General features: G+C 43.4%; 1 protein-coding gene across 3 annotated transcripts; it reads left to right on the top strand.

The window, feature by feature from the left end:
• Nucleotides 1–571: 571 nt before the first annotated feature.
• On the top strand, nucleotides 572–23,630 carry ATP6V1C2 (ATPase H+ transporting V1 subunit C2). 3 transcript variants are annotated; one of them, XM_028722531.2, is made up of 15 exons: nucleotides 572–1,185; nucleotides 2,816–2,954; nucleotides 3,095–3,267; nucleotides 4,800–4,867; nucleotides 8,354–8,439; nucleotides 10,413–10,442; nucleotides 13,563–13,657; nucleotides 14,318–14,409; nucleotides 15,881–15,979; nucleotides 17,173–17,241; nucleotides 18,633–18,725; nucleotides 20,559–20,652; nucleotides 21,891–21,988; nucleotides 22,576–22,705; nucleotides 22,900–23,630. In XM_028722531.2, exons 3-15 carry the CDS (start codon nucleotides 3,139–3,141, stop codon nucleotides 22,993–22,995), a joined length of 1,179 nt encoding a protein of 392 aa, XP_028578364.2. In that variant the 5' UTR covers nucleotides 572–1,185; nucleotides 2,816–2,954; nucleotides 3,095–3,138; the 3' UTR covers nucleotides 22,996–23,630. The 3 variants fall into 3 exon arrangements, with proteins under 3 accessions (XP_028578364.2, XP_028578363.2, XP_028578365.2); XM_028722530.2 differs by lacking the exon at nucleotides 2,816–2,954; XM_028722532.2 differs by lacking the exons at nucleotides 2,816–2,954; nucleotides 10,413–10,442 and having other exon boundaries at nucleotides 575–1,185.
• Nucleotides 23,631–24,230: the final 600 nt, after the last annotated feature.

Genomic DNA, 24,230 nt, shown 5'->3' with positions numbered 1-24,230 from the left:
GTTGCGGCGCTCATCTCACTTTATTGGCCGAGGGAGCCGGCGTACAGCTTCCGGGTCATGTGGCCAGCATGACTAAACTGCTTCTGGCGAACCAGAGCAGCGCACAGAAACGCCATTTACTTTCCCGCCGGAGTGGTACGTATTTATCTACTTGCACTTTGATGTGCTTTTGAACTGCTAGGTTGGCAGGAGCTGGGACCAAGCAACGGGAGCTCATCTCGTCGCAGGGATTCAAACCGCCGACCTTCTGACCGGCAAGTCCTAGGCTCTGTGGTTTAACCCACAGCGCCACCTGCGTCCCTTTTTAATCCGAGGTACCACTGTAAAGAATAATTTGTTGTTGTTGTTGTTGTCATTAGAGTCACCCGCATTTTTGCTTCCTTGAATAAGTTTGGACACCATCCACATTTGTGTGTGCCCACCACACATCTGAAACCTGACTATGGGACAGTTTGGGGGGGTAGAGTTAACCCGTGGCAAGTGCCCCTTAAATTGGTACGCCATATAGGGGGATGGGGAGGCGGGAAAGCTGCGGAAGGGGGCGGGGCGTCCAGGTAGCACCTCCTGGGTGCAAAATAATCCCCGAGGCTGCTCAAGACATGCAGAGCTCGGAGCAGAAAGAAGCCCCGCCGACGACTATTGCACGCGAGGGGGTGGAGGAGAAGGCGCCTCCGAGCTCCGCCCGCTGCGGGGGGCTCAGCGGGCCGGCCGTTGGCCGGGAAGGGGAGCCGCCAGCCCGTGCAAATACCCGAAGGTCTTCTTCGGTGGCTAAGGCGGCAGAAAACTTTTATCTGCGGCTCTTAGCCGCCGCCGCCGCCCTTTAAGGTGGTTTGGACGCCTTTGCGCAAAAGCCTCTGCGTTTCGCTCGGCTGAAGAATCCTATTGGGAAAAGGCTCCGGTGGGCTCAGCTTTGGATAAGCTCCGAGGGGGGCGAGCCGTCGTGGGTGGACTCCCCCCCGCCCTGCCCTGCACCTCCGTCTATTAAGTTAAAACAAAATATTCGTGTTTAAGATAGCTGCTTAATGAGAATAGAATGCTCTAATTATCGGACGTTGGGCGCTTGTGTGTGGCTTTGGTCGTTCTTTGGCTCTTTTCCTCAAAACAGCCGAGGTGGAGATGATGGGAGACAAATTGAGCTCCAGCCTTTCCGAGTTTGAAGAGCCACAATGAAAAGCGAAATGTAATGTAAGTTGCAGCTGATGAAACGGTAGTCAAGCATCCATAGAAAAAGTTATTAGGTAGGGTCTTAAGGTTTGGAGGGGAGGGTGGGGTTCACAGAGCTCCTAAAAGGTGAAGTTGAGAGGCAATGTGCAGTTTATAATGCCAAACTGGAGATGAAAAGGGTCAAGGTTTAATAATAATAATAATAATAATAATAATAATAATAATAATAATAATAATAAATAATAAATAAATAAATAAATTATTGTTTTATTATTATTTATACCCCACCCATCTGGCTAGGTTTCCCCAACCACTTGTGGGACGCTTCCAGCAGAATATAAAAAACATAGGTAACATTTGTTTAGGTAACAAAATGCAAAATCCAAAGGCTATACAAAGGTGTCCTTTGTGCTTGGGGGAGGGGGTTCAGAACAGGAATCCTCACCAGGATAAATTGTATATTGAATTGTTGAAAGCAACACTGTTTAAAGAGTATTTGTAGTAGTATGTTTATGTCCATTAAAATTCAGTCATTTCCCCCTCCTTTTTAGTGCCTTTGATATGTATTCCTAGAGCAGAAGCTAATTTGTCTGTTAATGTAATACTTGGTGTGTCAAACGAGTAAGTTGGCTACAGGTGTGTTCCTGATGAAAAACCACCTGATGAATGAGCTAAAACCTGATGGAAGGAGGAAACTCTCTTCTCTATCCTTCCTAATGGTACGTTAGTGGTGGTGTGTGCATGTCGTTAGCTTGATTTTGCTACAGTTAACAGGAACAGGTTTAGAAATGAGTGCTGGGCATGCCTGCTTGGTGACAAGCTTCATGTATTATTTGCCTGCCATTTATCCCGAACTTTTAAAGATGGAATTAATTTTTATTCTTGGCTGACTTGGGCACTTCTAGTGAAAAGATGGGATAGAAATGTTGCTAATAAAAAATACCTTGTTTAATCACACACCAGCCCTGTGAGATGGATTACGATCATACCCATTTTGCAGTTTGGGCAAGTAGGCAGCAGGGCTTCTGATCCAGAGTTAGGGATACAGGTATGGAAGTCTTACTTGCACACAAGGAGATTGAGGCAAGAGCATACTACTTTTCATTTTTACTGTATTGTTTTATTGTGTTTCATTTTTCATTCTTATTGTATTATTGAGAAGTTAGCCACTGAGTTCTAAATCTGGGACAGAAGGGCGGGCTCATTTAGTTTTTAATTACTAAATAGATCCCCCCCCTTTAAGATATCTGTTAGTTACATTATGTACATTTTTTGCCATTTTCAGTTTCCAATGCCTAGCCTTCACTAACCTCTTGCCTGAGATGAACAGTAATAGAATGTCAGTGACCTAGCAGCAGGTATCTTTTTTCCCAAGAGTAAAGATTGGTTTACACTTACATTTTCTCACAGTGAAGTTTTAAATGTCCTAAAATATGATTTGTATTTTAACTTGAATAAAAGTCTAAAAGGTTTTCCAATCTTCAGTGCCATTTTTGAGAAGGTTCCCCCCCTTTTTCTTACTCTGATCAAAACCCTTTAGCTTGCAGTCCATGATAGGTTTATTTTAGAATAGTTGTACAGTACTCCAATCAATGTGACAGGACTTAGAATTTGGTTTTATTACTTTTGCAAATGTTGTGGATTGCTTCAGGCATCGGTGACCTTGTGACTGCAGACTCCTCCCCATGGACCAGATGAAACAACCCAGAGCAGGAAAAAAAGGAACCACTGTACTGCCCTATGATAACATTCAGGGAAAGGTCACATTTAGTCAAGATCTGGATTGAAAGGTGACTAGGCAGAAATACTAATCGTCTTGCTGCTTTTGAAAAACTTACTCTACATCGAAGATAATTTCCTCTGACCTGATCTATTGTGGGGGCTTTTTTGCTCCAGGGTGATTTTCTTTTTCCTTTTCTGGTTACCTTAGTTTTTGGCTACAGTGATTTAAGAGTGAAGGGAACTGCTTGCACCATGTCAGAATTCTGGTTAATTTCGGCACCTGGAGATAAGGCAAACCTAATAGCCTGGGACAGGATGAACACAGTGACTGCCAAAGCCAACCTGTCCTGCAACAGCAAGTTCATCATTCCTGACCTCAAGGTAAAGATGGGAGAATGGGGGGGGGGGGGACAGACGGACGGACAGACTCAGAACAACAACATGAAGAAAGGGGCAGGGATGGGGCAGATTTTTCTTCGTGAGGTGGCTCTGTGCTGCAATATTAAAATGACTATAAAGGGTCAAGCAAAGATTATATACTTTGTTTTTGAGGTTTCTTGAGATCAGGAATGAAAATAGGAAGCCATTTTTGTACAGCTAATCAATGGATTAATTCTTCATAGGGGGAAAAAGATTTTAAACTTTCCATCAGAGCTGTCATCTCTGGGAAGGCTTGAAATCCTTTTTGTAAATAATAAAGTTTATGGGCAACTTTTGACTGGTCAAAGCCCTGAGATGAGCAATGTGCAGCCCTCATATATGTTTGCAAAACTGACTTCCATGAGCGTTTACTCCCAGGTAAGTGTTGCAGCACAAACACTTGCATAACAGTAAATGCCGCCAAACTCAGTTGAACTTACTTCCAGTAAGATTGGTTTGCAAAAGGTCTGTTGCAAAAGGTTTCTATACATGTTGAGAATTAAGTCCCATTTAATTCAATGGGGGGCTTCTTCTAAGTTAAGCTTGTTTAGCTTTTGTTACATTAATATAGCTGAAGCCAGTTTGAATCTCCTAAATGTTTGAGCTCAACTATTTGCTCTTTTAGAAAGAGGATTGCCTAATTTGTAGAAGTATTCAAATATCTATTGGTGGTTAAAATTGGCTATGTTCCTGACAGAGAAGTCTGATCTCACCATTCAATATGAGCTATGACCTTGCTGTCTAAATGGTCTCAAATTCATGTGTGGATTTTTCTGTCAATTGGCAAGCTGCTTTCGTTTGATGAGCATTCATCGATTTTCACTTTCCTTGCAGACGTAGACATATTAGAAGGCTATAATGTAAGCATGCAACTATGCCAGAAATGCTTGTTCATATCTTAAAAACAGCTGTTCTGTTTGTAACAGGTATTTTTAATATAAAAAAGAATAGAAATCATCGATTTAATTGAAAGAATTGCTCCCCCACAAGTAAGGATCATTCATCTCTAAGGATGAGAATTCTGACTGCAATGCTATACATACTCTCTCACCTTGAAGCAAGTCCCATTGAATTTAGTGGGACTTTCTTCTGAGTAGATATATATAAGACTTGGCAGTAAAGTCAGTGGCAAAACTTGTACTGACTTTAGTGGCTCAGGGAGACAGTGTTTTACATGATGAGCAAGAAGGTTTTAAGGAACTTAAAAACTGGGAAGAATTCCACTGTGGCTTTTGATCATGAGACTACAGCATAGAATCTTTTCCTGACTTAGAACAGGCTTTTAAAAACTTCTTTAAAAGTAGGTTTTGAACCATTGCAACCGTTTTCCACTGGAGGAAAACGTTCCCTAGAATTTCCCATGAATATACTTATTTGATAGCAAGAAGTTCTCATTTGCTAAAGAAAGGTCACTTTGAAAAATTAAATGTCTGGTAAAATATGCCCTGTGGTTGGCTAGCTTAAGCTTAATGTGTTTGTACTCCCTTCTCCAGGTGGGGACCCTGGATGCTCTCGTTGGCCTCTCAGATGAGTTGGGGAAACTTGATAGCTTTGCTGAAAGGTAAAATAGAACTTATTTACTACACACAAAGAGCAAATGGGTGTTGTTTTTACAAGACACAGTGTTCCTGTGTCAACCTAACACAGGCATCTTTAACCTTAGCCTTAGGATTCAGCCAGGGTGAGTAGGTGTGACTTTTCTTTAGAAAAGGATTATCCCTAAATAAGGCTTGGTCCTGCATTTTCTCCTTCGTCCAACAGTTATACAGGAAACGTCAGGGATTAGTGCAGGTGGTGGACTTCACATTGGGAGTAGGTAGGCAAATCCCTGTGAAACTTGGTACTTTTCCTCCTATATTCTGTGTTCTTTGCAGTGGCATGGAACTGGGACACTTCTGCACAGGCTGGCTCTGGGCAAGGAAACAGCATTTTCCAGCCACATGGGCAGGGAAACCCAGCCAGATGGGTGGGGTATAAATAATAAAGTTGTTGTTGTTGTTGTTGTTGCATTTTGCAATATAAACAGCCCAGTGGTTACAGCAATAATCCTCTTCTTCTTTCGCCTCCTATTTTGTTTAAAGACAGTATCCACTGGCAGGTCTTACCTCCCAGAAAATGTCCTCACATTCAGACTCTACATGTCTGTAGGGCTGCCACTTCTTGTCGGGCCCTGAGGGGCGGAAATATTTTGTCAACCCAGAACCACAGTAGCATGAACGGGTGTCTTCTACTTTGGCAACAGCCAGTTGCCTAATTCAGTTAGCCAGAACTAAAGCACAGCACTGAGCTGGAGACGGGTAATGTGGCATGAGTAGGCCTGAGATGGATTTGTCTATTCCAGATACCAAGGTTGGCTTTGCCAGTGAGCAGCCACTAGCCAGATCCAGTTCTTTGGCAGAGTATGTGTGCTGCCTGACCCCTTTCCTGTTTCCAGTTGAAAAGTGTGAAAGGAGGAGTCAAGTAAGCAGGATGAATGAATGAATGGAAAACCCTGACTCTACTTGCTTGCTCCTTTGTGCGTCACTGTTTCCCTTCCCTCTTCTCTCCTCGTTAGCCTATTTAGTGGAAAGTATACTATAGCCTGCCATTTTTCTCCAGGCTTTCAGGCTATCCTGAAGAAGTAATGGAGCATTCGGAGCCTGTTGCTAGGCAACGAGCCCCAATTCTCTCTCTCTCTCCCCCCCCCCAGAGAGGAAGGAGAGCCTTCACACTAGAGAGTGAAGAAAAGAGGCTTGGGTGTGCTCATGGAGCCTTGAGGAGCCACAAAGAAAGAAAACTGAGACACCTTACCCACAGCTGCCACCTTCTCATTGTGGCTCTGTAGCAAAACGTATTTTCTGACTGGGATCCTAATACCGTTAGGTGCCAAATTTGGATTACAAATCAACGACATTTAGATGCCTTTTTGAAGGCAATTATTCCAGCAGGTCTTTGGCCTGCTTGCCTTACGATTTTATCATCTCCCATGATGGCAGTTGATCTGAAACTATGCAAATGAGCCAGGCCAGGCGTTTACATTTTTTGCTCCGCTGAAACACCCTGCTGCCAGAGTTGTTATTGGATCAACACACCGAGGGAAGTGCAAGTAAACCTAGCTAGGCAGCAGAAACCTGTCAGCACTGCTTCTGGCCAGGACAGCAGAGAAGGGGCAAGAGTTTTCAGGGTCTATTGTTTCCATGTACTTTTATTACTTATTTACACAGGGAGACTGGGTAATTTTCCATGTCACTATAAAGCGGCATTTGGCACTCAGATGCCTTTCTGCTTGGTCATTCTTGATTTGTTTTCTTATCAAGTGGCACGTTCCTTTTGCAAACCCATTTTAAAAATTGCTGGGGAAAGATGTGGGCGAAAGCCAAGGGTTATGGGGCACCTGGCAATCAACATAAATCTTCAGAAGGAAGGCTAAAATGAACTCTTGACCTTGGGGTTCCGTTTATTTATTGGAGACCCATTTATTTATTACATTCTGTCTTTCATTCAGAGATCTCGGTATATTTTATTCTAGCTTCAAAATGACCTTTCTGAGGGGTACTGATTGGCCCAAAGTCCCGTTTTGCCCATTGTAAAAACAAAAACATGATAACTAAAGCTGGCAAGAATATTTGGTCTTGTGCACTTGTGGGATTTTTTTCCCTTTTCAAACAAGATGTTCATGCACAGAAATACCTGTGGTCTTCATCAGAACAGAAAAAAGTACTAGAGGATAGGGGAGGGACCATGGGCATAGCCAGGATTTGTGTTAGAGGGGGCAGGACGTTTGTTGGGGAGAGGGGCAGAACTGAGCTATCTGTGACTTGATTGGTCAGTTAAATATTTTTATTTATTTACTTGATTTGGGGGGGGCTGCCCCCCGCAGCCCTGGCTAGGCCCATGGCCGAGGGACGGACAAATACAGCTCAGGTGATGATGATGGGGGCCATCCCCTCCCTTCTCCTGAACCTTCCCTAGAACAGGAGGACAGTATAGATTTAGAACAGTGGTTTGCAGAAGGGCATAGTTCAGATGCTGCAGTGGGGAGAAGCTGGGAAATATTGGGAGACGAGTAGCAGGAAGAAGCACCAGGGAAGAGACAGCGGACAGACTCAGTGTCTTTGGAAAGCATTCCTGACCCCCCCCCCCCTCCCAGGACCAGGAGAGCATTGAGCGTAGTAGAACAGAAAGCTCAGAGGCAGAAAGTTCAGATTAGCCGACGCAGGGGTGACATAGAATAGGAGAGACCTGGCGGGATGGGACTTGGAGCAACGCCATTATCTAGGAGAGACCGCAATCCTTCATCTCTCTCTGTGAATATGGAATAAATTACTTGATAAGAACTTTTATTGTTTATCTGCTTCTTGGCCGCCACTGTGGGAGGGATCGGATTCTCCGAAGCCTGAGAGGTACAATCTGTCACACAGCACTCACTGGTGTGGATGGCAAGTAGTGAATATTCATAACTGGGGTGGGGTGGGGACAGGAACAGGAATGTGTGGGAGCCAACATGCCAAACAGCAGGGAAAAATCTAAATCTTTACGACCTGTTTGCAGTATAAAGTGCCACCTAGGACCTCTGATAGAGCACAGGTTACAAATACAGTGGTACCTGGTTACGTACTTCATTCCAGAGATCCGTTCTTAACCTGAAGCACCACTTTAGCTAATGGGGCCTCCCGCAGCTGCTGCACCACCAGAGCACGATTTCTGCTCTCATCCTGAAGCAAAGTTGTTAACCCGAGGTACTGTTTCTGGGTTAGCGGAGTCTGTAACCTGAAGCGTATGTAACCCGAGGTACCACTGTAACTCAAACTCAAGCCCCAGCTGTGCTTTCCTTATCATGATCCTGCACTGATGGGACAAGTCAGGCCTTGTATAGTTCTGTGTGCAACTCTACCTACTATGAAAAGGAGCTGAAGAATTGGCTGCTTGGAGCCATCTGAGGATATGGACCTGGTGACTGTAAAAACATTCGCTTTGAGCATCCTGCTGTAAGTTTTTTTTAAAATAGTGTATGAATTTTTTTATAACTTATTTGACTTATCTTAAAGGCTTCTCTCCTTGCCTTTAGTGTAATAAAGAAAATTGCCCAGTATATTGGAGAGGTTATGGAAGACTCAAAAGACAAAGTTCAGGAAAACCTGTTGGCAAATGGAGGTAGGTCCTGCAAAGTATATAGATGTGGGTTTTTTTGTTTAATTGCTGCCGGTTTTCATCCAGTTTCCAATGGGAAAAGCTGGACTTAATACATCCATATGCCTACGAGTTGGGTTGCTACTCCAGTTTTAGAAAAGAACCCTTTCAGATAGTCAGCAGCCTCTGTTTCTGCCGGCATCAGGGAACATCATTTTTGCTCTTTGGTGAGATGTAGGTGGCGTGGTTTGGTTTTCTTCCTCCTCTGGTTTCTTGACAAAGGGATCTTGTGACTATTCCATCATGAGTTCGGATTTTCAGAGGTGGCTATTACTCACTTCCTCCCATCATCTACTTCTTGCTAATAGCGTGGAGAAATATGCCATCAGAAGTGGGGGGAAACCTCTAATCCACAGGCCAGCCAAGGCCTACCACGGGTCCCATTTTGGTCCATGAGGCCATTTTCTCTCTCAAAATCACAGCCACTCGTCAATCAGCTGACATCACATTGATGGGTGGGTGACGAGCTGTTGGCCTGTGGGCTCATTTGTGTGTTGGCTGCACATGCCAGTGCCCTGCAGGGAAAGGGGCACATGCAGCCAGTGCAGCAGGATTTAACCCACAGCTCACGAGTTCAGGGTTAAATCCTGCTCAGTTTGACAGAATCCATTGCTAATCCCTTACTCATCAGAAAGGGGTTTGGGTTGAATGTTTTTACCCCCACTTCAGAACTTCGAAGTGACAGATCTCCTGACATAATTGCGCTGTCAGGTGATTGCCCACTCTTCAGATTTGGCCCGTGAGACCAATCCTGGGAAGGATCTGGTCTATGTAGCCCAGTAGAGCAGGGGTGGGGAACCAATGTGCTTTTATTGGTCTGTATTATATTAGATTGTATCTGGCAACTGGCAGCATTTGAGGCTTGATGAGGAAAATCGGCCTGGGTGTGCAATAAACCCCGAAGATGCAGTATTGAGAGCCATGCAATCAGGTAGAAGATCTGCAAGACTTATAACAAGAAGTTAATTGCATCTAATGCAATTTTGGTTGGTGCTTGTGAGCGGAAGCCTTTGATGCCTAATCTATTCAGTTTCCATTTTCCCCCGCTTAAAACATTAAAAGGTGCTAAGTTAAGAAAAAAAAAGGAAACAGGGTTGAATTATCTAGGCTTAATAATGCTTAAAGCAGACCTCCTGAAATAGTGGTGACAAACTTTAGTCGCATTCAGCGCCATTTTTATAGAAAAAGAGGCACCGGAACTCACCGTGAACACCTCCCCCTTGTTCTCTTAGAATGGCAATGGTGCCCAGCTGAGAGGTGCCGGAACTGAGTTTCGGCTGAAAAAGAAGCCCTGGTTGCATTGGTTTTAATGGATCTACTCTCAGCATGATGGGAATTTAGATCCAAGCCAAGATCTTTAGTCTGTTAATAGACTATGGATGGAGCAACCAGATCTGTCTTCTGTAGCTTCCTTTCCCCACTGGCTAACCAGTTATTTGGTGGGAACAGAAGTAGTACTAATTCCAAAACACTTTCCCCCATCCCAAACAAAAGCTGTTTCTAGGGATCAGGACTGGTGTTGGCACCTGGCATTCTTGGTCACACTGCTGTCTTGTCCCCCCTTAATTTCCCCCCATGGCCTGGCACCCTAAAACAGACTAGATGGTTGGCTCAAAAGCACCTTTTAATTTTCCTTGACTACCCTGACCTAACACCCACTTGCCTTCCCACATCACAGTAGGGGAAATTAAGAGAGTGGCTAGACCTGGTTGCCTGGTTTTGCTTATAGCATGACTACCATAACCAGGTGAGCCTGCCAGGGACCAGTTTGTTCAGGGCCAGCTGAGACCTAGAGTTGCCCCCAAGTGGGATTTCAGCTTTTAAAGACTAGAACATAATCCCACTCTTTTGACATCCATCTTGTTGTATGCAATAGACTTAATTTTAAATCTAACCTGTCTTTTTCACGTTTAATAATCACAATTACTATATTTCAGGAGCGAAGGCTAAACTGCAATTACTAAAGAGTATGTTGAGCATGGGTGATTGTTGTGTTCTTGCAAGCATGCGCTGGTGTGTTTAATGAAAGAGTTGCCTCCACATCTGGTTGTAGGGGTACAGTGATCAGGTTACGATGGATTTCTCTAGTAACAACCTCGTAGCTCGATCACCATCTCCCTATGACTCAGATAACAGCAGGTTTGACAACCTCCCCTATCTTTTCACACTTTTCCTGGATATATTTTTCTTTCTTTCCTTCTATCCACTCGCTGCATGTAAAACAAGAGGATGTAGGGACTATTGGATTGTGTGAAAACTTCTTATGCATGTCTGTTTTCAGGGGCGTTGTTAGGGTGGGGCTTGAGCCCCAGGACCTGGATCTTCTAGCCCATTAGTCTTCAACTTTTGCAAATCTGGGACCCGCCTTTTACTCAAACAATACGTTTCAGGGAACCCCCTCCCAACTTTTTAACCATCTATTTGTATGGTGGCAGTGACGCTGTTGGGACCCACCTTAGATCACGCCACAGCCTGGTAGTGGATCCCAACTCACCAGCTGAAGACCCAATTCCTAGCCTTTCCTGTTCCTGTCCCCACCCCCTTGCTTCGCTTACAAAGTGGGTGTGATGCAAAGCAAGGGGCAAATGAGACTCTAGCTGCCACCATCTTAATTGCCCCAGAGGCAAATTAAGCATTGTCAGGAAGAGTCAGAGTTGGGTTTCCTGCCCCACCTGGAAGTGGGATAAATTTGCATTGCTGCATGAAAATTAGCATATGCAAATTTATGCCATAGGCCTGTGCTCCAAGTCTTTTAGATTCCTAGCAACGCCTCTGTTTGTACTCGTTGGTCCTGTGCTTAAGACTTCAAATGTTTATCCTCCCAAGACTATTTTGTCTTAGCCTGATTTTTTCCGCTCAATAGACTAGTTAATTAGGCAGTCACCACTAACTGGGGGCCAAACTAGGCATGGCAGTGGCTGCAAGAAATGGCTGTGGTGTGTGGGTGTGTTTGTGCGCCTTATCCCCGCCCTGGGTAGCCTACAGAGTAGATGTCACAAAATTTTGTGTCTTTTCCTTTTATTGGCTACCATTGGCCCAGGGCAGGCAATGTGGGCCATTGTCATGTGACCTGGGGTAAGTTCAACCTGGTATTACAAGGGGAAGAGGAATGAAATGCGCAGGTGTTGTTTTTGATGGCAGCTACACATTTAACATCATGCCTAGTTTGGCCCTGCATTTGTGGCAATAAAATCCAGATAGGAACTTACCTGGTAGGAGTTTTGCTGTTGACTTTAAAGGGCTATACCACAACTTTGCTCTCAGGGTGTGAGTTCAGGTTCTCTCCACCATTGAATTGCCTCTTGTATTCCTTTTGCATAAAAAAAAAAAACACAAACAAACTCCCCTGTGCATCAAATTCATTCATTGCCTGCAAAAATGGCCAAGGTTGTGTGCTATATTATAGGTGCCAGCCAATCAGCACTGTGCAGGGTGAGCATCTCTGGTGAGCATCATGAGTGCACTTACAGAGCCTAACAAACCCTACTTCTTTTGTATGGGCTGCTGCTTGTTCTCCTATGCTTGTATTGGCCGTCTCATATATACTTTATGGAACTGTGATAAAGATGGCACCTGCTGTGACTCCAGGACATTCTGCATGCTCTTTCTGTGTGCATGCTATACTTTCCATACCCATGAAACCTAAAACTGTAAGGTGACTCTTTCGAAGATGAGAGAAACTCTAGGGAAGGAAATTCAGATACTCCGAGGGGAACAAGTTTCACGTCATGAAAGAGGAAGCTGCTGAAAAGTGCCGGCTCTGTCTGTTAGAAAGAAACGGCATTCTTGCAGAGGCACAGCCAAAAAACTAGACTTCCGTTAAAGATGTGCTTTTTAAAAACATCCTCTCCTAAGATCAGCAGGCTTTATATCAGTTTTGCGTTACTTCACTAAGGTGCAAATTTTAGTAAACACGCAAGCCAAGCTCAGCATCAGTGCAGGATATCCAGTTTAAAGTCTGACCCACATTCATGTTGAGTTGGGTGTATGGGACGGGGGGCAGGGAAGATGAAGAGAGTATTACCGGTAGGCATTCAAGCGAGTCAGATAAAAATAAAAAAGGTGATCAGCAATAGACTATTCCCCATCCCCAACCTCTAAGTATAAGTCACAACCAATAGGTGACCATTGGAAGTTTTTCACACCAGAGCCCCATCACATGCCCATTTTTTTTCAGATGCAGTCTAGATTGTTTTTGGGTGAAGGCTGAACATTTTGACAGCAAACAGGAGCGTAAAAAAAGCAGTAAAAATAAAGCATCGGAGAGGTTTCCCATCACACATTATTAGTGCAGTTAGATGATCAAAACCTGCTTTCCAGTGTACTCTCCCCTGTCAAAAAAACCCCACAATTGCACACAAAAAATAGAAAATTGCTTGACAGATTATGTTTCGAGGACTTAATCTCAAAGCAAAGTTTCAAAGGATTAATGAACAGAGGAGTTGTTATATTTTGCTGGGGGGAGGGAAAACACCCCTCAATATCCACATATTTTACTTTTCAAACCAAGTAAGGTTTGAAACAAAAGACCATTCACACACTTGTCAATTGCCTGAATGGTGGTCACTTTTAGTTTGGCCTGTAGGCAAGTCTCTTTCGGGAGGGAGTTCCAAAACTCTAGGTGCCACAACTGAAAAGTCCCTACTTCAAGCCTTTGCCGATGGTACCCGTTTAGGATACAATCCATGCCATCACAAAGTCAGCAGCAAAACTCCTATATAGTTAAGGTTTAAAGACTTAAGTTCCCTTGGATTGGAAACCATCTGTGATGAGAACACTGCCTTTAGCAGCTGAGGCAGGTGTTACAGGATAGTTATTCTGAGCATTGCTTTTTTAATTCATGCAGAACTTTTATTTGAATAGCTAATCTACACACCGTGTCTGAAAATGATCAAGTGAGTTGAAAATGGATTTTAAAACCGTCCACTTTTATATGGTGCCTAATAGCATGGAAAATATGGAAATGATAGCAAAAGCCAGGTGTCAGATGGAAACTGTTAATATTAGATCAGCCCCTGAATGGAGAACAATGCATCCTGGTGGTTCTTATTCTTTTCAACTCATTGGAGTTACTCATATCTTTTCAGTTGACTTGATCAGTTATCTGACGAGGTTTGAGTGGGACATGGCTAAGTATCCTATAAAACAGCCACTGAAGAACATTTCAGAAGCATTAGCAAAGGTAATATGATCTCTTTTGGAAAAGCACCCTCACAAAAGCTAGTTTTCAGGACTTACAATAGATATGATTATTTTCTTATTGGAAGCAGTGAGAGTTTTGTGGATTATTTCTGCAGAAACAAATCTGGGCAACATATATATATATATATATATATGGGCTATGAGTTTGGTATTAAAGCAGGTTATCATACTATATACAGCACAAAAGCCAAAAGCCAAAGCAATGGCTTTTTCACACTGGCAAATTGCAGGAATCAAAGAATCTTTTCCCTGCATATGTTTTCTTCCTGAGAGGAGAGAGGGATACTTCCTTCTTAAGATATACATTTGGACCTAAGAAATCTCATAAAATCATGAGTACATCTTGGGTCTAGGTGGTAGTTTTAAACAAATAGCTGTTTTATTCTGTCATTTGTAAAATTAATAATTAATAATTATCTGCTCCATAAAGTTTTGAGAATGACTGAAATACTGTTTGAAACACACTTGCCAAGGTGCTGTGTGTGCTGAAAGCTTGATGGTGGAATCTAGCCATATTGGTGAATTTAGCAATAAAATCCACATTTTGTTGTAGTATTTTGCATTTGTGATATGTAAAACTGTTAACATATGCAGAGTCAGTTTTGCTCAGTTGGATTTCTCCCCCTCCTTTTATATTTAGCAAATTACACAAATAGAAACAGACATGAAAACCCGAGCAGCTGTGTACAACAACATCAAAGGAAACCTTCAGAATCTGGAAAGGAAAACTGTGTATGTATAGCATTTACATATATATACTTATGCATATGTATAGTGTGTGTGTGTGCGTGTGTATGCATGCATGCATGCATGCGTGCACTGCATCTAAATATGTACTGGGCAATATTTACTTGCCATGATGATGCCCCAACATGTCAGTGGATTTAGCTGTACTAGAACATAGCCTTACAGACAGGTGTGGCTCTGACAGTGGATGTGGAGATCACACAGGGTCCCCAGACGTTTAACGGTCTATTGATCCCTGTGCCGCCACTGTGCTCGTTTCCCCGCTGCCACCAACCAGTTACTCTCTTGGTAAAACACTGAGTCCAGACAGTTGTTAAAAGTGAACCAAAAAACCCCCAAGTTTATTTTACAAACATTAACAAGTTTATGGTTTCTCCGATAATATTCCTGTCAGTACCTTAACTTTAATTTCTTTACCGGCCTATACCTTCCTAATACCTTCTGACTGATTATCTCAACTGTTTGACTGACTCCTCTTAACAAATTCTCTCACTCTCTCACACCAGACTAGCCCAACCCACAGACTTGACTTATCTGTCTCTTCTAACTCCAGACTGTCTTCTCAACCACCCTAACTCTAACTCTCTCTCCAAAAAACCTCTGTGCTTAAACCTTATATACAGTTAATTCTGCCCCCTGGGTTCCCATTGGTTAGTCATTTTACAATTAGTTAACCCTTTTCTTAAAGGGACGCGGGTGGCGCTGTGGGTAAAACCTCAGTGCCTAGGACTTGCCGATCGCATGGTCGGCGGTTCGAATCCCCGCGGCGGGGTGCGCTCCCGCCGTTCGGTCCCAGCGCCTGCCAACCTAGCAGTTCGAAAGCACCCCCGGGTGCAAGTAGATAAATAGGGACCGCTTACCAGCGGGAAGGTAAACGGCGTTCCGTGTGCTGCGCTGGCTCGTCAGATGCAGCTTTGTCACGCTGGCCACGTGACCCAGAAGTGTCTCCGGACAGCGCTGGCTCCCGGCCTATAGAGTGAGATGAGCGCACAACCCTAGAGTCTGGCAAGACTGGCCCGTACGGGCAGGGGTACCTTTACCTTTACTAACCCTTTTCTTATGAACCCAGTATGATGTCACACACCTAGAGGGCAAACGCCACAGTGGGAAAGCAGGATACAAATTGGATAGATAATACAAAACCATCTAGATTCAGGTTAAATACATTTCAAGGAATGGTGAACAGCAAGAGTAAATGCAAGCTTTGGGGAAGTTGAAGGGAGCCCAATTTTTCCCAAACCCACAGAGCAACCATAATTTGATCTTAAGTTGTGGGGAGGCATGGGGGCACAGTGTGTTCTGAAGTCAGGAAAACATTTCCTTCCCCAAAACTCAAAGCAGTGGCTCCTTTTCTAGTTCTGATACAACATACTCCACTGTCACTAGTAAACATTTGTAAAGAATGAGTAGTAAATGCACGAATCTCATCATTTTTGGCTTTTGTATTTTCTCTTAGGGGAAATCTTTTAACACGTACGCTAACGGATATCGTGAACAAAGAAGACTTTGTGTTGAATTCAGAGTATCTCATCACTCTCCTTGTTGTAGTTCCCAAGTAAGATAAATTAAGTCCATTCGCAGCAGGCTCAGTGTCTTAACACTCAGCATGTTTATAGAGAAATTAAAGTACATACGATACTGCATTATCTCAGCAACCCCCGCAAGGAAGGCCACTATGACTGCCATCCTCATTTTGCAGATATTAAGTTGAGAGAAAATAGAAACTAGCCACCTGGAGAGTTCATGACAAAGACATGTTTGAACCAGGGTTGTATGGTTCACTGCTCAGTCTCATAGCCACTGCCCTGAACTAATTCACGTAAGCATTTTGGATGTAAAATGTGAATGCAGTGAGAGAGAGAGACCCTGAGCAGATGGAAACCAGGGTTTGTTTGTTTCTATGTTTTAATTCTTGAAGATAAAAGGTGGTTGTAGAATTTAAACTCAAAGCAGCAAACATACAGTGCTCCCACATGCGTGTAAAACGGTGAAGGTGTTGCTAAAAAATGAGAAATAGAACTGGGTGTTGTCAGTATATCAGCCCGTATTTCCAAACACCTTTACTCAACGGTTTCATGTAGGTGTTGAAAAGCAGTGGGTGATGGGTGGGCAGATATCAATTGGGAAAAGCCCATGGATGTCACAAGGTCTATTAAATTTGGTATCGCTCAGGCTAAAAGGGCACTTGTGCGAATGGTGATGCCCCATCTCCTAAGACAATAAATGTTGGGGTTTCTAACAGCTCTTGAGACCAACTCCTGTCAGCTTAGGCAGAGATACTGTTTAGGCAGTGGGGTGGACAGCACACCTGCAGAATCCCTATACAAAATGATACAACCTCTGGACCCTGGAAAAGGAGACGGAATTGTGATGGACTGTGGCAACCCTCCCTTCCTGCTCTTTCCTGCTTATGGCAAGAGCTAGACCTCACTATCCTGATCCTCCCTGGTTTTGAAGATGTAAGCCAGGCCAGCGTGTTGACTCCGGGTCTAACCCCAGATGGTAGCTGGTTTCCCATTCATCAGTCTTGCATGAAAGTGTTAACACTCAATGAATTCCAAGCATGCTAACCATAAGGACCCTGTCTTGAATTTGGACCCAATATATAATACTAGGTAAGATACGTAAGGCTTGAGGTTCCAATGTTGTTACTATGAACAAGGCAGCCTGTCATACAATTTTGTACTAAAAGTCACTTTTTCGTTCATACAGATGCTACCGTATAAAATTTAATCTTTCTCGTTTCAGATCAAGCTATGTACAATGGCAAAAAACGTATGAATCTCTCTCTGATATGGTGGTTCCTCGCTCTACGAAGTAAGTGAGATTTCTGGCTCATTTCTCTGGTCAGCTTTATCTTAAGCCTTCTCCTCATACTATAGATTCTGACGTATAAGACGACTTTTTAACCCCGGAAAATCTAAAAAGTCAGGGGTCGTCTTATATGCCGAGTATGGGTTCGCTGGGCAACGGCAGTGGGCGATGGGCTCTGCGCTGGGAGGAAGCGATGCTAAGCTGGTTTTGCTGGGCAGCTTCCTCCCGGCACGGAGCAGAGCACACTCTGGTCTTGGGAGGGTACTTCCTTGGCACAAACAAAAGAAAAATAGTGAGGGGTTTGTAGATGAGTGACTGTCTTTGGATTTTTCTGGTGGGTGTGTTATTTCTTGTACGTATCCCTTCTCCTGTGAGACGCGGGTTGCGCTGTGGGTTCAACCACAGAGCCTAGGGATTGCCATTTGGAAGGTTGGCTGTTCGAATCCCCGCAACGGGGTGAGCTCCCGTTCCTCGATCCCTGCTCCTGCCAACCTAGCAGTTCGAAAGCACATCAAAGTGCAAGTAGATAAATAGGTACCGCTCTGGCGGGAAGGTAAACGGCGTTTCTGTGCGCTGCTCTGGTTTGCCATAGGCGGCTTAGTCATGCTGGCCACATGACCCAGAAGCTGTACGCCGGCTCCCTCGGCCAATAAAGCGAGATGAGCGCCGCAACCCCAGAGTCGGCCACGACTGGACCTAATGGTCAGGGTTCCCTTTACCTTTTTATCCCTTCTCCTATAGGCTCTAGGAAACCAGTCAGTAGGCGCCCGTCCCCTACTTGTTTTTTTAATCCTGATTTGCTTGTGCTGTGTTTTCACACCTTCTCATTAATCAAATTAATTCACTCCTCCCACTTGGTTCAATGCATTTCTGCATCACTTTCCAAGCCACAAAAGTCTGCTGGTGCTTGCTTACTTGCTTGTTGTTTTTTGAAGTGGGTTTGTTGCGCTAGGGTGGCAGTTTTCTTTAATCCACTTTAAATAGCCAAACCTAAAGTTCTGGTATACTCTAATCCCCCTGCAAAATACACGGACTGGAGGCACCCTCAGTTCACTCGTGAAGATAAGACTGGAATTAGGTGGCAACAGGGCATTGTGCTATCGCCTCCTCCAAGGCCTTTGACAGCTGCTTGTTTTTCTCTTCTTAGTGTCCCTTGCTGTAGTGATGCTTTGCTTAATGTGATACATGTCTGTTTAGTATGCTCCTGATCTCAAGAAGAATGAAAGTTGAAATAGACATATAAAGAACATAAAATGCCTGTAGTGTGCCCTAATTAAGAGCCAGCTCTGCTCATAATAAGATATTTTTGTTGTTATTGGCTCTTCTGGGTGCCGAGTGTAAAATGGCAGAATAATTTTTTCAACAAAGAAATGAACGTTTTCTTTTTCGCACAGGATGATTACTGAAGATGCAGAGGGAGGACTCTTCACAGTAACACTGTTCCGAAAAGTGATTGATGACTTTAAAGCCAAAGCAAGAGAGAACAAGTACTGACAACTTTTCATTCGTAATGCCATAAGTCAGAATGCTTAGCCTTATTGGACAGAAGCTAGGAACATGCATGCTTAATAATTACCGTATTTTTCGCCCCATAGGACGCACTTTTGTTTCCCCTCCAAAAATGAAGGGGAAATGTGCGTCCTATGGGGCGAATGCAGGCTTTCGCTGAAGCCTGGAGAGCGAGAGGCATCGGTGCGCACCGTGCTTCGGGTGGGTGTCCACAAGCCTCGCGCATCCGGCGAGAGGTCCCGCCGGGCGCGCGAGGCTTGGGGCGGCAGCCTGCAGCCCGAAGCACGGGGAGCCCTCCGGAGGGCGCCCCGTGCTTCGGGCAGGTGTGCACAGAGCTTGGGGCGGCAGCTGCGGCTGGGGGGGGGGGGGATAAATTTTTTTTATTCATCTCCCCCCCCCCCAAAATGAGGTGCATCCTATGGGCCGGTGCGCCCTATAGGACGAAAAATACGGTACATGAGTCCTTCTGAATTCTTTGCTTAACTAGTTTCAAATCTGTTTAATTGCTTTTTCATAAATGATATTATTAATTGTATGTAGGTACAAATAATAACAACAGTATGTAGGTACAAATAATGGTTGGGGGTAGAAAGGAGAAAAACCTAACTCATTCTAACCAAGTATATTTGTATTGCATAAATAGGAAGTTTGTAACAAATGTGTTTAGGCTAACACATGAGAGTGTATTAAAATGCTATAGCTCGCAATCAAGGAACATTAGGAGCTGTAGCTCTGCAAGGGGGTAAAGATGTTGATCAAAAAATTTTCAGCATTTACACAGATTTACGGAATTCTGGAAAGGCAAGAAATCATGGAGTAAAACTGTTTCTATGTCACTTCCAAGTACTGTAGAATCAATGTGTCCTATGGCAATTTACCAGCCAAATTTTGTATGAGACTGTACAATCAGTGACTCCATTCTAAGTTCTAAGGAACCAATGGAAAAAAATCAGTTGCACCTATCCAGGGTCTTGTTTTGTTAAAAGTACTTTTCGCCCCACTCTTTTGAGCCAAAAATGGCTTCCAGAGCGTGCTACAATTAATTAGAACACATTCCCCATCTAAAAAAACAAGCCACTAAAGGAAAATCACTTGGAAAGGCAGGGAGGAGGCAGGTTGCTCCTCCTTTGGTTAGAACTAGGGTGGTCTCCACCCTTATCATGCTGTCCTTCCTGAAAGCAGGGGTCAGTTGCCTTTGGTCCCCCTGATGGCAGAGGCCACTGTGTATTACATTTATTCATTTCAGTTCTAGTTATAATGCAATCCTATGTGTGCCTACTCAGAATTAAGTCCCACTGTGTTCAGTGGAGTGTGCTCTCTAGTGAGGTGTGTTATAGAATTGTACCTAAAGGGTGCAATTAGAACCCCACGTACCTGGCTGTAAGCCCCACTGAATTCAAGGCAAGTTATTTCTGAGTACACATGGTCAGGAATTTAGTAGAGTGTGACCACTATCTCTCAACAAACCTCACAGAGCTGTTGTGAAGTTAAAGCCATGCTGAGTTTTCTGAAGGAGTCAGTTTCCCCTCTTCTGATGCATCCTTGTGGGTGTACAGACCCATTAGAGCAGAGAAAGAAATGCATGCTAATTGCAAGAGCTCCTGGAAAGCTTTTGTGATAGGTCTGACGTGACTTGCCTGCTTAAGAGGACCTGCTGCGCCAACATGGCTTGGCATAGCTTTTTAATTCGTAATATTTGACATGTTGCACAGCTTAAGAACGCAGGCAAGGCAGGCAAACAGAATGCAGAGGTTTCAATAAGACAGAGCCTTCTGAATCTCAATCTATTCTCATTTGCTATTTGCTTCAAGGTTCATGGTGCGGGAATTTTACTACGATGAGAAAGAGCTGAAATGCGAAAAGGAAGAAATGAGGAAGTTGGCTTCTGATAAGAAGCAACAGTATGTGAGTACACAAATTAAGTTCATACCCCTGTCTTTTCTCTTAAGTATTGGTTTCTAGGTCGTAGGTTAGAGATACAATGATTGAAGAGACCTTCCTATATTACCCAAGGATGACAACTCTCATGCCAATTGAATACCCTAAGTGTATGGTGGTGGTATTTTCAGTGAAACAACTGTGCAGTTAACTGGGTGTCTTTCCACAATATAATGATTTTGACAGCACATTTCCCACAACTCTCTGAGCTGTGTTCTGGTTCCCTCCTTTTCCTTCACTAGTTCATCAGTTACTGTCTTAAGCACTGTGTGTGATGTTGGTTCCACAAGCATCACACCTACTTGTTGGTAGTTCCTGTGAATTCACTGGTGATAGATGACACAGTTCCTCCCACCCTATGCTGGAGCTGAGCTAAAATTTCTCAGTTTTTTGTTGTTGTTGTGAAAATGTGAAATTTAGGGTAAAATGAGAACCTATGCTACTGCTAATCCTGGGCAGATATTTCCTCAGGAGAAATTTGGTGAAATGATTCTTCCCTCTGTTCACAAATAGGCTGAATAATATTGAGAGGCCATTTCTTTCCCTTTGGTTGTTGCTGAAAGGCTTCCTAACATTCAAGCATAGGAGCACTTGTTTAATTTAAAGCAGGAGCAAGACAGCGCCTCCATCATTATATTCAATTGATTCAAGGCAGAAGTGGAACAAATACCTCCAAGTGAAGCCCTGCTCTTGCAACAATACATGGAGAAGGTTGCTAGCATTCAGAAGCCGTCCAATATATGTTTAGGCCTTAGGCCAGGGCCCTAAGAAATTTGTGGCCCTGCAGTTGTTAAGATGCCAACTCTCATGCCAGTGGACAGGAATGATGGGAGCTTCTAGTTCAACACCTAAAGGCCACAGCCTCCCCACACGTTTTAGGAAGTAAATCCATACCCCGCCCCCCCCCCCCCCGAATCATGATAAACTAAATTCATGACAAATTGCTACCATTTAATGGTATTTCACATTCTTCCATTTTACCTGACCTAGTTATAGAACAAGAGCATTTGCAGGGACAAGAGGACTGTCCCCTATTAGGTATATCAATATATTGCATAAAGAACTACAATTTCTATGGACAGTAATGTGGTGACTTAAGCCATACAGATCCCCATAGCAGAGTTTGGTGGGTGTCTTAAAAATCTTACAGTGTGTCTCTAAACAAATCAAAGTATGGTGTGCCGCTTTTGTTTTTCCTCTCAAAGGGTCCACTACTACGTTGGTTAAAGGTGAACTTCAGTGAATCATTTGTGGCCTGGATTCACATAAAGGCTCTTAGAGTTTTCTCAGAATCTGTCCTCAGGTAGGTTGCACTTCAAAACTTTCTGCATTGAAACAGGTAGCACTCTCAGGGACTCCACCCATAACACAAAAAGGACCACGCATACAAAACTAGAAACAGGTAGCTTGTTCCATAATCAGTAATAATATTATTTTTATTTATACCCTGCCCATCTGGCTGGGCTGCTCCAGCCAGTAAGAGAACTATCAACAGAAATAGCGGAAGTAGACCAGGTTTGTGGCATCTCATTATTATTATTATTATTATTATTATTATTTATTATTAAAGCCTTCAGATGCCATTGGCTGAAGCCAAGTGAAAGCCAGTGGCTCTGGGGAGCCAAGACAGACTTAAGGACCAGAGAGGGAATTGAACACTCAGTCCTTTTATGGAAATATTAACTCCTCGTTTTCCCCCAGGCTTTTAATTTGGAAAGGGTCCCGTCCCCCATTTATTACTGATACACCACAACTGATAACCATAAACCCTTACTGATCTACCGGTGGATCACTGCATGATTTGCAGTTAACTACCACCCCCCACTTTTTAAAATAGTTGCATCAAGTTATCTGCTTGACAGTTTACCACATTTCTTTCCATTTATAAAGGTATGGCCTACCAGTGAATTTCCAAGCAATGCTAATTCAGCCCAACAAGAAGTCCACAAAGAGACTGAGAGACGTGCTTAATGCAGTCTTCAAACATCTGGATGAAGTAGCAGCAGCCAGCATAATGGATGTAAGTGTCTACTGAATGAAAAGTGCCATTTCTGCTCTGTGAGCGAATCACAAAAACGGGGTGGGGTGGGGGGTGGACTAGATGACCCTTAGGATCCCTTCCAACTTGCAGTATAATCTTATTCTCACCTAACCCCTAATGTACCTTACCTGGGCAGTTTGGCACTAGTTACATTGTTGAATCTTTCTCCCCAGACTTCTATGGACATTCCTGGCTTGCAACTAGGCAATCAAGACTACTATCCTTATGTCTATTTCAAGATTGACCTCAGTATTCTTGAGTGCAGCTAATAATTGCCTGACTTGGGAGCATCATTTGTCCTCTAGCATTTTAGGATTTGGTGGTTCACGAACAATGAAACTGATGTGGCAAGCACCTCCACTCCAAGCTGCTTTTTTAAGAACCCAAGTTCTGAGGGGACCGTGCGATTGGCGCCTTTTTTCATGCAGGAGGATTAAATAACTGTAAGCAAGTATTCATTTGTAGTTCCCAGGCTTTGCCTGCTTTTACAGATACAGTAATTTTGCCCTCTTCCATTTTGAAAGTATTAAGATTCTGGAGCCTCTTCTGATCATGTTAGAAAACATGCTTCACAAGGCAGTTGTGTTACAGTTGTATTTATTCTTCTTTTTTTGTAAATTAAAGTTCTGAACCAGGATTTTAAATAAAAATCAAGCGGTATCTGATGGTTAAAGATGATAAAAGCACTCCTTAAATCTGTAACATTTGGAATCAGTCAAAGGTACAAACTCTTGCATGAAAGTTAATCAGTAGATCAGATTCTTAATTTTGGGGATGGGTGAGCTGTTTCAATGTAGGACTTGCAATAAATAAGATACTTAATCCCTCCACTAATCTAATGTGTGGTGAAAAGGAGAAACTTGGCTGGCAATAGATTAATAAAATACAGTCCTGGAAAATCTAATCCATTTTGACAAGTTTGGTGGAAGTAGTTTCTCTGACAAGGGCAGAGTATATGTGTTCCCTCTTACAAACAAGTTCAAGATTAATCCCTAAGTCGAAGTAAATTTGTAACACAAACTATAGGTAACAATTAAGTCTGTACATAATTTAAGAGTGGCAATATTGACGTTAATAAACTTCTCAAAGGGTAATTGGCAGAAATGATACACAAAAGAGATAGCTCTCTATAGAAAGGCTGTCAAGTATTTCTTACCGGGAAGTTCTGTACTTCTTGCAGAAGGAAACATTTGTTTAATACTGGAAACTAGATTCCTTTGCACAACCCCTCTGAGGGGAAAAAAAAAGCCAAACACTGTACATCAAATCAACCTGGATTACCTGGTTCTGTATCAGACAATAGGAATGCTGTATTAGGAAACCTTTTCTTCCTGTGAAATAACTGTTAAGCAGTCACTGCAGATCAGCTCCTTTTCCGTATCACCAGCATCAATGCAACATTACTCCTAGAAGATTCCAACTCCAAGTAACATCCATTAAGAGTTATGCCTGCAACAGACATTCCCCCCAGGACACCTTCAAGCAATATGGTGCTTCTGTAAAC

The sequence above is a fragment of the Podarcis muralis genome, chromosome 3 (assembly GCF_964188315.1).
Source record: "Podarcis muralis chromosome 3, rPodMur119.hap1.1, whole genome shotgun sequence".
Classification (NCBI taxonomy): domain Eukaryota; kingdom Metazoa; phylum Chordata; class Lepidosauria; order Squamata; family Lacertidae; genus Podarcis; species Podarcis muralis.
Note: the sequence above shows the minus strand (reverse complement) of the source record. Positions and strands in the feature narration are given on the sequence as shown.

Coding starts and splice junctions, on each gene's coding strand:
- ATP6V1C2 (XM_028722530.2), top strand. CDS start 3,139: ATGTCAGAATTCTGGTTAATTTCGGCACCTGGAGATAAGGCAAACCTA. Junction 13,658..14,317: donor TTTCAGAAGCATTAGCAAAG/GTAATATGATCT, acceptor TTTTATATTTAG/CAAATTACACAAATAGAAAC. Junction 22,706..22,899: donor CAGCAGCCAGCATAATGGAT/GTAAGTGTCTAC, acceptor CTTTCTCCCCAG/ACTTCTATGGACATTCCTGG.